We start from the raw sequence: 14,758 nt of genomic DNA on the forward strand, positions 1-14,758 counted from the left end.
CATTTATGCCCACTCTCTGCTTTCGGTTTTCCAGCCATTTGCCTATCCATCTTTGTATATCCCCCTCTATGCCATGACTTTGTAGTTTCCTGAGAAGTCTTTCGTGTGGAACTTTGTCGAACGCTTTCTGGAAGTCCAAGTATATTATGTCCACCGGCTTCCCACTATCAATTTGCTCGTTCACGGTCTCGAAAAATTGGAGTAAATTAGTCAAACATGATTTCCCTTTCCTGAATCCATGTTGACTGGGTTTCATCAAGTCGTATGCGTCCAAGTGCAGGACTATGCTATCCTTGATCAGTGCTTCAACCATCTTGCCAGGGACAGACGTAAGACTAACAGGTCTATAGTTGCCCGGTTCCCCTCTCGATCCTTTCCTGACCAAAAAGTCAGCTGATACTATTATTATTAGGTTTTGTTTTGTTTTTTATATACTGCTGGTGAATGGAGAACTTGCCACAGCTGCAAAGAATAGTAGCTGAAACACATCGATGGTCAGTAAAACCTCAATAACATAACAATGCACAATATCATTTTGGGATCCTTTTACAAAGATGTGGTAGAGAGTGGCCTTAGCACACCCTTACACAGGTCTTTCCCATCTGTTAAGGCCAGTTGTACTGATGCTGGAAAAATGGCCAGTGTCCCAAATAAATGGGCTCATGCTAATGCTGCCATTGGCTTGTTTATTGGAAGCTTCTATACTGCTACTAATGATTGGGGAGTCCATTCTGAGTGGTTTGCCTGAGTTTCAGTATCTGAGCTTCAGCGGCCTTTACCAAAAATTAGCACATGAACCCTTACCACCAGCACTAATCCCACACTAATCAGCTTATGGCAATGTAAATGCTCTAACTCTTGTACGGTCTGCGTCTGTGTATGGCCGTTTGGAGGAGGATGAGCAGGGGAGGGCTTCAATGGCTGGGAGGGTGTAGATGGGCTGGAGTAAGTCTTAACAGAGATTTCGGCAGTTGGAACCCAAGCACAGTACCGGGTAAAGCTTTGGATTCTCGCCCAGAAATAGCTAAGAAGAAAAAAAAAAAAAAAATATTTAAATTGAATCAGGTTGGGCAGACTGGATGGACCATTCGGGTCTTTATCTGCCGTCATCTACTATGTTACTATGTTACTAACTCAGTGGTCTCAAACTCAAACCCTTTGCAGGGCCACATTTTGGATTTGTAGGTACTGGAGGGCCTCAGAAAAAATAGCTAATGTCTTTTTTTTTTTTTTTTTTTTTTACAAATCTTTATTCATTTTGCATCATATAACAAGTGTAACAATAAATAACAGTTAAAACTGAATACAACACTTGTAACTTTATCATATTCAGCATTAAAACATTATAATTTTAACCCAATCCCTCCCAACCCAACCATAATCTTTGCATTCACAAAACTCTTATATAATATTATTTATTATTGATCTAAATATTAATAAAATAGCTAATGTCTTATTAAAGAAATGACAATTTTGCATGAGGTAACACTCTTTATAGTTTATAAATCTTTCCTTTTGGCTAAGTCTTAATAATAATATTGTAATTTATAGCTAAAGAGACATATGATAAAGAAACTGTTTTATTTTACTTTTGTGATTATGATAAACATACCGAGGGCCTCAAAATAGTACCTGGCGGGCCTCATGTGGTTCCCGGGCTGCAAGTTTGAGACCAATGCTCTAACTGATTAGTGTGGAAATTTATTTATTTCTATTTATATCCCGTCCTCCCCAGGGAACCCAGAACAACAACAGGGAAAAGAAGACTAAGGCCCTAGGGCACTGTGAGGTGTGTATTAGAGAATGACACGGTGGCAGTTACCCGCAGCTAGCCCGCCAAAATGGTGGGGGGGAAAAAGTGTTCACTGTGGGCACGGGGTCAAGACCATCCACCGCCCCGTGGAGTGGTGAATGGCCTTGTCCCTGCAGTTAAGGGAGGGAAGGTGCACGGTCACCTCCCTCTCTACCTATGGACAAATCTACCTCCCTCCCTCCCCATTACCTTCGCGGCACTTTAGTAAAGAAACCTGCTGAAGCTGGCGAAGCTTGCCTGTCTGCAGTCACATGTGTGTGGGCGGAAGCTTCTTCTCTGATGCAACTTCTGGTTGCGTCATAGGAGAAGCTTCCGTCCACACACATGCGACTGCAGGCAGGCTTCGCCGGCTTCAGTAAGTTTCTTTACTAAAGCGCCGCAAAGGTAAGGGGGAGGGAGGGAGATTCTCAGGCCGCTGAGGTGGCGAGAGGGTAGGGTGAATGCTGCGGGGACAGATTTTTTCCCCGTGTCATTCTCTAGTGTGTATAGTTCAATTATTCTGGATTAGCAGACACTTGGAGCCTGAAGCATGCACAGGGAGATATAATGCCTCCTTTCAGAAAAATTGTATAAAAACATTTTTAGCACATGGTTTGCACGTGCACATTCGGAACTTACCGTGGGACCCTGCAGTTCATCCTGCGGTCAACACTCACTGGTGCTTACTGCAACTTGGTAAAGGAGCCCTTTATAAGCAATCCTAGCCTGTCTCATCATATCACGTGCAATTTAGCAATTCTTTTTGTTTCAAATACAGAACTTATCTCAAATCTTCACCACAGTTTTATTGTACAGCTAGCCACTGTTTACTACTTCTTGGCTGCATTGGAGTACAAATAAGTTACAAATGTACAAAAGCACATTGCCAAGTTGTGAAATAGTAACCAATTGTGCGATAAGTGAAATCTTAATTTTTTTATATAAATAAATCAAAATATAATGCAGAAAATGGACAGATGATATGCTAGTGTTGGTATTTTCAAAGTCATGATAGACCTAATTTGAAATAGTTGAGTGTAGTGTGAGGATGATGTTTGTATGTTTTTGAAGTACTTCCTCACTAAGATTTGTGGGGTTTTTTTTTAATATTTATTACTGTTCTGGTCATTTATAAAGGAAACATATGCACTTATATTAGCTTTTTATAAAAAGCCTCCCTGACCCACACCACTGCACCACCTCCAAGATGATTGTAAAGTTACTGTAATGCATAGTTCATTTTATAAAATACAGATAGAAGTGCCAACACAACCCCTGCTCTGCCCCTGGGAATGCCTATGCATGTGTCACATAAAAGTAGGTGTTAGCTTTTCTGAGCACTACTTTTCTTATGCAAGCGGTATACAATTCCTTATGGATAGGTTAAGCATCTCAACTCACGTATTGCTTGCAGAAGATATCGATCATTTTCTTCTTTGTCTCTATGGGCAGTGCCTCCTCTCCTCAGTCTTAACTTCTGCAAGCGAGTTGAAAAGGTATCTTTTCATCTGCTCTGCACTAGATTTTATATTTTGGGGATTTAATCTGATATTTTTTAAGGCTTTCCAGTAGTCCTGAGACAGCTCTGCCTGGGAGAAGGGCCAGATGTTGGGGTCTGTAGCCAGGAGGGTCACGCTTTTAAGAGTACCTGCCTAGCCAGAAGAGGGCCAAATATTTCTTCCAGAACCACGCAAACTGAAGCTCAGCTGCTAGATCCTGGTGATTTTAGAACTACTGACTCCTACTGCTTGGCATTACCTGCAGGTGCTAGACTCCATGATAGTGACCATAGAGGTGATTTCGTAGGCAAGAGCCCATCTATGTTCCCTGTAGAATGCATTGGTTGCCTCAGAAGGACTCTCTCCAGTCGCAGTTAGCCTGGTCAGCAAAAGTGTGTCAGTGTCTTCAGTGAGGGCTCCATTTGGAGTCATTATACAAGGGTCCTCCCTCTCCACATAGAATCTTGGGTGATCCTAATGACAAAATGCCAGTCTACAAGGGCATTGGTTGCCCTCACAGAGGGCATGGTCCATCATCAGGTTAGAGCTGAGCCATTTGGTGGGCTCTACGGTTCTTCCAGGAGTGACTGTAAAACAAAGTAGTTTGGGTCTTCTTAGACAATGCCTCAACCGTGGTGTACATCAATAGACAAGTGAGAACCAAGAGTGTTCTGCTGCAGGTGGAGTCTCAATTGTTTTTCGCTGGGTGAAAGGCCATCTGCAGGCCATCACAGCGGCTCATATAGCGGGAGTGGACAATGTCCAGGCCGATTATCTTAGCCGCTGGACCATGAATTTGGGGGAATGGTCCTTGTCCCAGAGAGCATTAAACAACATTGTAAAATGCTGGGGGAGACCAAAATTCAATCTCATGGCCTCAGCAGGCAACAAGAAAACTCCTTTGTTTCTTCCATCAACTGTCAGAGCCAGGATGCGTCAGCATAGACACTGTATTCCAACTTTGGCCAGTAAAGGGACTTCTAAATGTGTCTCCTCCCCCCCCCCACCCCTCAGCCGGTGATATGCTGGGTCCTTCACAGGATAGCGACTTATCAAGCATTGGTAATCCTGGTGCCTCCGAATTTGCCGTGTCATCCTTAGTACACGGATCTAGTTCAGTTACAATGAGATAGCTTTCTCAGACTACTGCTGCACCAGGATCTTCTGTCCCAGGGTCCCTAGACATAGAGAATCCAGAATGCTTTGGGCTTACAGCATGGCTGTTGAGCGTGCAGCATTAGCACAAACAGGATATTCGAATATGGTTATCACAACTTTTCTACAATCAAAGAAGCCGGTGACTGTAGTGGCCTATGGAAACTTTTTCAGTACTGGAATAAGGAGAAGCAGTTGGATCCCTTACGGGTTCCCTTTTCCGAGGTCCCGTCCTTTCTGCAGGAAGGTCTTGAGAAGGGCCTGATGGTAGGAGATCTCATAGAAACATGACAGCAGATAAAGGCCAAATGGCCCATCTAGTCTGCCCATCTGTAGCATCCACTATCTCTCACTCTCCCTAAGAGATCCCACTTGCCTGTCCCTTGCTTTCTTGAATTCAGACACAGTTTTTGTCTCTACCCCCCCTCTACCGGGAGACTATTCCATGCATCTACAACTTATTCTGTAAAAAAGTATTTGCTTAGACTACTCCTGAGCCTATTGCCTCTTCATCCTATGCCCTCTCAAGGTTCAAATAGCAGTCTTTCATGTTACAGACTGAGCGATCCTCCACGTGCGTTGCTGACAGCTGCGTCAGCATCCCTGCTCTGAAGAGGCTCGCTGTAGCTGCAATAGACATGAATGGGAGAACCAGGAGTGCGCATCCCTGCTCATCAGATCAAGGATGCAAAAGCCTGTGGCTGCTCCCACTGTCAGCAGCACATGTGGAGGATCGCTCAATCAGGGTAAATATTACTGTTTTTTTGGGTTCCTCTCCACAGTGTCCTTTTAATGAAGGTCTATTATTAGATACGTACATCTTCTATATTAATGGTTGCAAATTTGGAACCTGTGTGACCTTTTTTATGCTAATCAGCTAGCATTAGTGTTTGTGTGGCACCAGACAAATTTTTTTCTTCCAGTGTGGCCCAGGGAAGCCAAAAGTTGGACACTTCTTATCTCAAGTTTGTAGCTCATATTTGTGACCCTGTGTTAAATCTCATCTTCCAAATTCTATAAATTTTGGGTATCATCTGCAAAGAGGCATACCTTACTAGACAGCTCTTTTATAATGGTTTCAAAATGTGGTTTCAGAAAATTGTCTAAAGTATTCCTCTTTTTCAGCTTCATGTTTGATGAGCCTTCTAGCTATCTGGATGTCAAGCAGCGCCTAAAAGCTGCTATTACAATCCGATCGCTAATTAACCCAGACAGGTGAGTACAAACTTTTTTCTCTCACTTAAAGCATATCATGTTTAGGGTCTTCATTTTTGACAACTATAGATAGTCATGATAGGTTTTACCCACCTTTAGATGTCTCTTAAAACATCTGGTCACTACAGTTTTGATAGTAATTCTAATCTAGAACATATAATGTACCTGAGTCTTCAGTCTGACAAAATATGTATTGTGAATTCTTCCCTGCCTATTTTGCATTACCACTGCATGCCAACAGTGGTACTTAAAAATAATTACAATTTCTGCTTAAATATGTCATTTCTAGCCATTTAATAAACCAAAGCATCAAAATGGAGCCAGTGCCACTGCAGGACAAATGACCAAATGTATTTAGCAGCTGATCATTGGAACAAGCTTCCAGTGCAGGTGATCGAGGCAGACAGCGTGCCAGACTTTAAGAATAAATGGGATACCCATGTTGGATCCCTACGAGGGTCAAGATAAGAAAATTGGGTCATTAGGGCATAGACAGGGGGTGGGTAAGCAGAATGGGCAGACTTGATGGGCTGTAGCCCTTTTCTGCCGTCATCTTCTATGTTTCTATGTTTAGCAGTGCTGTGCATGTTTCAGCTGGCAGAGAAAGTCCTAGCCACAGTCGGTGTCCTTTCTTCAAGAGGATTTGAACCAAGATCACAGGGGGAATCATATGTAGCAATAGTAATGAAATCACATGGGACTAGAGATATAGGTGGCTGCTGTGATGCTGTATGCATTTTATGCCTAAAATCTAAGCAGCTCATCATACACCCACGTATGATGAGCTGCTTAGATTTTAGGCATACAGTGCATACAGTCTAAAAGAGTGCAGTTTTCGATCATGGAAACAATTCTTTACTTAGAAAACTTTGCTTCAATTCAGAAGCATTAGAAGCACTTGCCCTGGATTTTCAGTCCCAGTTTCAAAACATTTGAAGGGCAGTACTCGGAACCATTTCTGTATGTGAAAAGGCATTTTACCATGGAAAGGGGCATTGGATTTGGAAACCATTTAAACAGCAGTACGTTTTCAACAGAGCACTTCTCGTCATTGCGAGCAGTTTAATTATTGCCCTTTATAATTAATTTCTGTATATGAAAAGCTTTGAAAGGAGCTGAAAACCAGACTAGATTTGCATATCTCTAGTGATCTGAAATCAAGTGGTTATTGTAATCTTTTTTGTATTTTGTGTTTTTGTATTGTCTAATCCATTTTGGGACCCAGGTTCAGGCTTCACTCAGGCAGAGGGAAATAGGATGAGACAAGAGCCAGGTGGTGCATAGAAAGTACATTTTATAACAGTGGTCTCAAACTCAAACCCTTTGCAGGGCCACATTTTGGATTTGTAGGTACTTGGAGAGCCGCAGAAAAAATAGTTAATGTCTTATTAAAGAAATGACAACTTTGCGTGAGGTAAAACTCTTTATAAATCTTTCATTTAACTGTAAAGGAAAGATTTATAAAGAGTATTACCTCATGCAAAATTGTCATTTCTGTAATAAGACATTAACTATCTTTTCTGTGGCCCTCCAAGTACCCTATATTTTCTGAGGCCCTCACACTTAAAGTTTAACATCTTTCCTTTCTCAGAACTGACACATTTCAATCACTATATTGAAAATAAAATCATTTTCCCTACCTTTGTTGTCTGGTGACTTTATTTTTCTGTGTTTTTAACTATGTTTCCAGGGCCTTCTTGTCCACTGACTGGTTTTCTCTCAGTCTTCACTTTCTGTCTTGCATCCATCTTTAAATAAATAAAGAAAAAACTAACTATAATGGAAAACTGGTCTCAAGAGAGTAATCCTATATTCATATGGTACGCTCAGAGATATGAAACTCCTGAAGAGGGGGAGGTAACCCCCTCTGGTATTAAAAAGTTTACCAGCCAGTCATAGCGAACTTCATGTTCAAGGATACTCTGAGACTTAGAATTCAATTTATATTTTTAACTTCTTTTCAATATGTAATTCTGTTGTGTAAAGTTGTGTAAACTCTGACAAGCGATAATATCAAGAATCACGGATATTTAAATATTAGTTAACATTTCACCTCGGATTGAGAACTATGCAAATCTTCAACTGGGTCTCCTGAAGCAGATGTCAAAACGGGGCCAGGTTGGGACCCTTTAGAACATTTTGCAAAAGCTAAGTGAAGTTTATCTAGCACTCCAGTAATCTTTTATATGCAGACTTTAACGTATAAAACTTTACACAACGGAATTACATATTAAAAAGAAGTTAAAAATATAAATTGAATTCTAAGTCTCAGAGAGTATCCTTGAACGTGAAGTTCGCTATAACTGGCTGGTAAACTTATTAACATAAGAGGATTACTCTCTTGAGACCAGTTTTCCATTATAGTCAGTTTTTTCTTTATTTATTCAAAAAGCTTTACTGACTTCCAGAATTGGATACACGTTCCCTGTTTGAGCTGGAAACGAAGTTGCATCCACCTTTGGCATTAACTTTAACATTCAAATTTTCCATTCTCTGCTTTCTTCTCAAAATGTACGTTTCCATGTCTTACCTTCCCTTCTTATCTCTCTCTCCTTCCCTCCCTATTTCCATGGTCTGACATCTCTCTCCTTCCCTCCTTCCCCACCAGTGTAACATTTCTCTTTCCCTTCCTCCTTTTTGCCCCTTGCAGTCCGTCTCCCTTCCTCCTTTCTGGCCCCCCTCCCAGGCCAACATTTCTCCCTCCAAACAACATGTCTCTCTCTCCCTCCATGAGTCCAACTTTTCACACTGTGCCCTCTCCCCCTTCCCCAGTGTAACATTTCTCCTTCCCATCCTCCCCATCCATCTTGCCCTCTCCATGAGTCCAACACTTTCTGCCTCCTGCACGCTTTCTCTCTCTGTCCTTGCCTCTTCCTTCAGTGGCATCCCTCCTTCCCAGCCCCCTACCCAACATGCTTTCTTCCCATGCACCATCTCACCCTCCCCTCTAGTTTGTAGCACCTTTCCTTTCCCTCCCAACTTCCAACCTTTGTCATCAGCAAATTTAATTAACTCACTACTACTGTGCCAGTGTGTTCTGCCTTCCTCTGGTTTTTTTGGGGAACCATTGGAAAGTTCAACTTAATTTACTGTGTCACTTGCTGTTTTATCTTTTACACCACGTTTATGAATTCTAGCTAAGTATAACTAGTGTTTGGTTTGTTCTTGTTTTGCAGGTATATCATTGTGGTGGAACACGATCTAAGTGTGCTAGACTACCTCTCTGACTTCATCTGTTGTTTGTACGGTGTACCAAGTGCATATGGTGTGGTAACCATGCCTTTCAGCGTAAGAGAAGGTACAGAAACTTTTCACCACCCTCTTCCCATCATGAAGTAGAAGCAGAGTACAGTACTCCCCCGATATTCGTGGGGGTTCCGTTCCGGAAACCCCTGCGAATCTTGAAAAACTGCGAATATGGTTTTTCGTGGGGGAGACTGGAGAGGGCAGCGGTAGAGGGAGGAGAGAGCAGCCGGAGCGCTGCTTGCTCTTGGTCGGAAAATACCGTGAATGACAGGGACTGCGAACCACTGACCGCAAATGACCGGGGGAATGCTGTATCCTGAAAGCGGACAGAGTTTTGATTCTTTAATTGATCTTTGGTTTGAGTCTCCAACAATAATTCATTTTGCAAAAATGAGTCCTTTGGGTTGACACTGTGGTGCTCTGACTTACATGGCACATAATTAGATTTAAAAAAAAAACAAACTGTCAGCAAGCGAGTGGATGATGATATCAGGTACATGGTTCTGAGTTCTTAACCCTTCTGTACACACCTGGGGTCATTTTGACCCCAGTCTGTCTTCTTAGTTTAGTTGCTTACTTATAAATTGTCATTTTGATTTCAAATTCCAGGAACCTTTTCAATAGTAACAGACAATGCGTTTCCTGTCATCTGATAAATACAGCTTTTTTGTTTTGTTTTGTTTTAACCTAGTTTAACGTGAGTATTCTGGTTATACATACCTGGGGTCAAATCGACCCCACAGGTTTATGAAGGCAACATTGTCAGCAGTGGCATACAGCACTGAAAAAGTCGTAATGTATCTCCAAAGTAATGCCTAACAAATGAGATAAGAGAAGTCGAAAACATGTGAAAATATTCTGTTAGGTTTTGCTGTAAAAGAAACACTGCTAACAACAGCCATTATTTTTACATTTGTACAGTGAGTGTACTGAGTAAGAGAAGAAACATTTTTGAAACATTACCGGAACATCACCGGTTGTACTGTAGGCTTAAATATACATTTTATAAACATAAATGTTTCACTTGAGTGCCATGACAGTGAGAATTTGCTAAATTGTTATGCTGAAGCAACTTTCAGTGCTTTATAAGCGATGGGGGTCAAAATAACCCCCCAGGTGTGTAAAGTAGACAATAATTTAACATATGCATGGAAGGGTTAAAAACTAAGAAGGGTCTTCCCACACGGCTTTTACTTCACAAATCCCCTTAATTTATTTTTGTCCATGCTATTGCCTAGATGTGGTTTATGCTATCTTGTCAGTAAATAGGACATTTTCATTTTATTTTTGTCTCCCTTCTAAATTTTGATGTGGTATTCGATGTGGAATTTCAAACAATGCTTTTTGCTGATAGAAAAGGTTTGTCACAGACATCCACCAGACATAAGAATAGCTATACTGGATCAGACCAATGGGCCATCTAAGCCAATATCCTGTTTCCACAGTGGCCAATCCAGGTCACAAGTACCTAGTAGAAAAAAACCCCAAGTATGCTCCTGATCCCAGGGGCAAGCAGTGGCTTTCCCCATGCCTCTCTCAATAGCAGATTATGGACTTTTCTTCCAGGAATTTATCCAAATCTTTTTAAAACCCAGCTAAGCTAACCGCTGTTACCACATCCTCTGGCAATGGATTCCAGAGCTTAATTATTCTTTGAGTGAAAAAATATTTCCTCCTATTTGTTTTCAAAGTATTTCCTGTAACTTCGTTGAGCGTCTCCTAATCTTTGTAATTTTTGATAGAGTAAAAAATTGATTCACTTGTACCCATTCTACACCACTCAGGATTTTGTACTTCTTTCTGACACCAGACCATAATGTCCCAAACTGTCCTCGGTGTATCAAGTGCAAAGGTATTTCAGGAGCTACAAAATGAAGGTCCTTTGGTCATCTCCACTGGACCCCTCTCCCCCCACCACAGCTTAGGGGAAGGCCTGAAAAGACAAGAAGTGTTCTGGGCTTTGTAAACCGTTCTAAAGGAGAATGCTGGTCCAACCCCCCCCCAAAAAAAAAAAAAAAAAAAAGAGAAAGTTGGAGCCTAAAACATTAGAGATCTATGGACAAATAGTCACTATATACAATTAAAGCTGCTAGCACAGAAGTCTCAGCGCCCTGTGACAGCAGATATTCATTCTGATGGATTCAGTGCAGGAGTCACATTATATACAAATGGTGAGCTCTGCATAGAGAGGTGCTTGAAAGTATACTTCCTGAGCTGAAAAAAAACATCTGACCCAAGAGTGATGCTGTGTATAGAAGAGGGATGTGCTTTTGATGCACAAGTATTCTGTTCAGTTAGAGAAGAAAGAGTAATGCTTAGTGCAAATGATGGCACCAAAGTCATTAACATTATTTTTGTGTGCTTCATATGTAAAAATGTAAGATGAACCAGACCAAAATCAGTCAAGCCCAGCATCCTTTCAACAGTGGTCAGTCCAGGTTGCAGCCATCCAGCACACCTTTCGGGCCCAATGTTTAAAACTAGGGCTCTGTCTTCTCAGGGAGAAATGGAGATTACCTTGAATGGAAAGTTGATCTGCCACCTTGGGATTATTCCCCATAAGTCTTACTAAATCCTACCACGTGTGTCTCAGTGTGCGGAGCAGAATACTGTGGCACAGATAACATGGCAAGGAGTCCAGTGTGGCATGCAACAAAGAATTGAAGTGCCAAACTGCAAAATTGTGTATAAAGTACATGTTACATTGCTCAGTTGAAAAATATGTCTGTATTCATAAAAGACCAAAGCAGTGTGTTGCTAAAATATATCACAGATATGACATCATCAATTGTCTAATCTTCAAAGTTCTTATACTGGTTCCAAAAATCAAAGTTCCACATTTCAAAATCCTTCAAAAGCACAGCTACATTGGTCTACTCAGCCTGTTAAATCCTGTGGTCTGTGAGATAGCTAAAATAATTTTTATCAGACTGGCTAGTGGAGTGTATTTTTCAGTCTTGGCACAGCAAGTTTACAACTAACTGATGCATTGAAAGCATATTAGCTTGGCTTTGGCTACCTATATCTTTCACTTTTCTACTGAAGAAATACTTAGAGCTCAAACAGATTTTCCATTCATACTTTTGCATCTGGACAGTGTCTGAGAAAGTACGTTTGGATAAACAATTATACAGGTCCTTTTTTAATTAAATGAACTCCTCCTTATCACCACCCCTCAAACCCCCCCCCCCAAAAAAAAAAAAAAACAACAACTCTCAGTTGCCTTACAAGATAAGCTCTGAACAAATATAGAGCAACTTTCTGCTATTGAATTCCATACTTCTGTGGCTGATTCATCCTGCCTAATGAAGCAGTGATTTTTTTTGAAACAGAGTTTTTAGACACATTTCTGGGAAACTGATTCATAAGTTCTGCAGTAGACATGGGGGGACTCATGATGTGACAGAGAAGTCCCACAGATGCCACAAATTTTGGATCTCTGAGATAGCAACCTATGTTGGCATCATTGAATAGTCTGAATATCTCGTATTTGTGAGAAAACACCTGGAATAGATCAGCACTTTGGAATAATTATTTCCCTTAGCGGGCCCTGTAAGACACTGTGGGACCAGGCAAGAGACGGGACCCGATAATGGGGAAGAGGAAGGGAGTGATCCGGCCAACTCCTCTGGTGTCTAAGACCTTAATCCAGACAACGCTAGATGGAGGGATCACTCGCCAGCCAAGGGAGACAGCCCCGACTCTGGCAGGAACACCGAGTACATTGGTGAACCTAAGTGATGATCGGGTTTCCCTTAGCCCGATCCAGGGGCGAAGTCCTGACCAACCCGGAAGAAGAAGCCCTGCAGGGAGTGTGGCTATACAATCTACCCATTGAATAGCCCCAGAGGAGCAGTGGGAGGAGAAGAACTTTCCACTGAAGCCCAGACATCGGCTCTCCATGCAGAGGCAGGGGAAAATCCAACTTTTGTGAGTAAGATGCAGTTTGGACAGTTGACTAAGCCCGCAGTGATAAATTTAGAGGAACTATGGAGGGCTATTGAAATCATGGACTCTAACCTCCAGAAGGCAATGATTATTGTTCAGCATGATTATGTCTCTTGTCAGCTCTCAGGTAGAAACCCATGAGAAATTGTTAAAACAACAGGAAGATGACTCAGTTATAATTTCTGGTGGAATTCGTTGTGTCACATTTATAAAATGGAAAGAACAATAGCTATACAAAAAGGAAATTATAATAAATTCAAAGAGATCTGGAGGCCATTGACAATTATTGCAATGAATAGATGCCATTTTCCATTACAAATATAATTGCAAATGTGGGGTTGGGAGGGGATTCTATATTTTTAAGTGTTTAGATTGTTATAAATGAATATTTATATGATATATTTGAATGAATTTGTTAAGGGAAGGGTGGGGGGAGTAAACTTTATGTATTAATGTTATAAATGAAAGAAATTCAAGTGATGTTTTTAATTTCAAATGTTTAGTAAGATGAAAAAATGAATAAAGAATTAAAAAAAACAACAAAATACAAAATAGGGAGATGATTTAAAAAACATGAAGAACAGGTCATTCAAATTAAAAATATAGAGACGGAGATTATTAAAGAGAGATCTTTTATTTTAAAAATACTTGAATATATGGAAAATAAGCAGAGAAGAAACAACTTAAGACTGCTGAATTTTCCTAAATCTCCAGTGTTATCTCCGATTGAGATGATGCGTAAATATTTCAGGGAAATTTTAATGATTCCGCAAGAAAATTTACCACCTATAACTGGGGCTCAATATTTATCTCCAGGAAAGAAGCAAGATAGCTCAACCCCTATTGAAATTGGAGTAACAGAAAAGGGAGAAATGAACTTAACAGAATTATTTTTGAAACGTTCTCTGGAAGTAGTCACAGAGAGATCTACTCTCTTGGTGACATTCGCCTTGGAGCATGACAGAGATTTACTTTTTAGACTATATTTTAGACGTGAATGATAATGGTTTGACAATTCAGATTTTTCCAGATGTCGCTCAAGTGATGCAGAAAAGGAGAAAATAATTTCTACTTTATAAATCCAGGGTTTTGGCCCTGGGTGCATCCTTTATTTTGACGTTTCACTACAGGAAAAACATTTTTTGTTTTTTGAACCAAAGCAACTATTGGAATTTATTGTGGCCAAAGAAGGGGGTGGAGTGGTGATAGGTCCAATAGACCCTCCTGTAATTTAAGGCCAGGCTGTTGGGGCTTTCTATCAGTGTCTCCCAAGCTGTTCTTAAGATAGAATGTATTACTTGGATCTTTGCTTTATTGTGTGGACTAAATAATCAATAATTATTTTCTTGCCATGCACCACTGATTTAAGTGAGGCTGGGTATATAATTTCATGTTTTAATATTACAAATCTGTATTCAAGTATTGATTTGCTTGCTTAAAAATTTAAAAAGTTGAATAAATAATTTGAAAAAAATATATATATTTTTTGTGGATTTTGGGGTAATCATATGAATGCAAGCTTTTTATAAAATGCTTTGTTGCCATACAACTAAAGTCCCTTTTTCTGATTTCCTTTAGGTATTAATATTTTCCTGGATGGCTACGTCCCCACAGAAAACTTGCGTTTTCGAGATGCATCGCTTGTTTTTAAAGTGGCAGAGACTGCAAATGAAGAAGAAGTTAAAAAGATGTGTATGTACAAGTACCCTGCGATGAAGAAGAGGATGGGAGAGTTTGAGCTCAGCATTGTAGCTGGAGAGTTCACAGACTCTGAAATCATGGTGATGCTGGGAGAGAATGGTTAGTGTTTGTGTGTTCTTGCATACTGTCTTCAGGAATATATGATCCCCACCAAAAAAATACTGGTTTCTTAAGACCTAAAAGAAAGCAGTGGTGCATCCTT

At 40.6% G+C, this 14,758-nt stretch overlaps 1 protein-coding gene across 2 annotated transcripts in view; it reads left to right on the forward strand.

Moving 5' to 3' along the window:
• Positions 1-14,758, forward strand: part of ABCE1 (ATP binding cassette subfamily E member 1) — a 150,500-nt gene that overhangs the window by 102,294 nt on the left and 33,448 nt on the right. For both annotated transcript variants that reach the window (XM_033940013.1, XM_033940014.1), the window contains exons 10-12: positions 5,572-5,661; positions 8,838-8,959; positions 14,434-14,655. In XM_033940013.1, the coding sequence (XP_033795904.1) occupies positions 5,572-5,661; positions 8,838-8,959; positions 14,434-14,655 (434 nt within the window). The remainder of the gene's footprint in view (positions 1-5,571; positions 5,662-8,837; positions 8,960-14,433; positions 14,656-14,758) is intronic.

The sequence above is a fragment of the Geotrypetes seraphini genome, chromosome 1 (assembly GCF_902459505.1).
Source record: "Geotrypetes seraphini chromosome 1, aGeoSer1.1, whole genome shotgun sequence".
Classification (NCBI taxonomy): domain Eukaryota; kingdom Metazoa; phylum Chordata; class Amphibia; order Gymnophiona; family Dermophiidae; genus Geotrypetes; species Geotrypetes seraphini.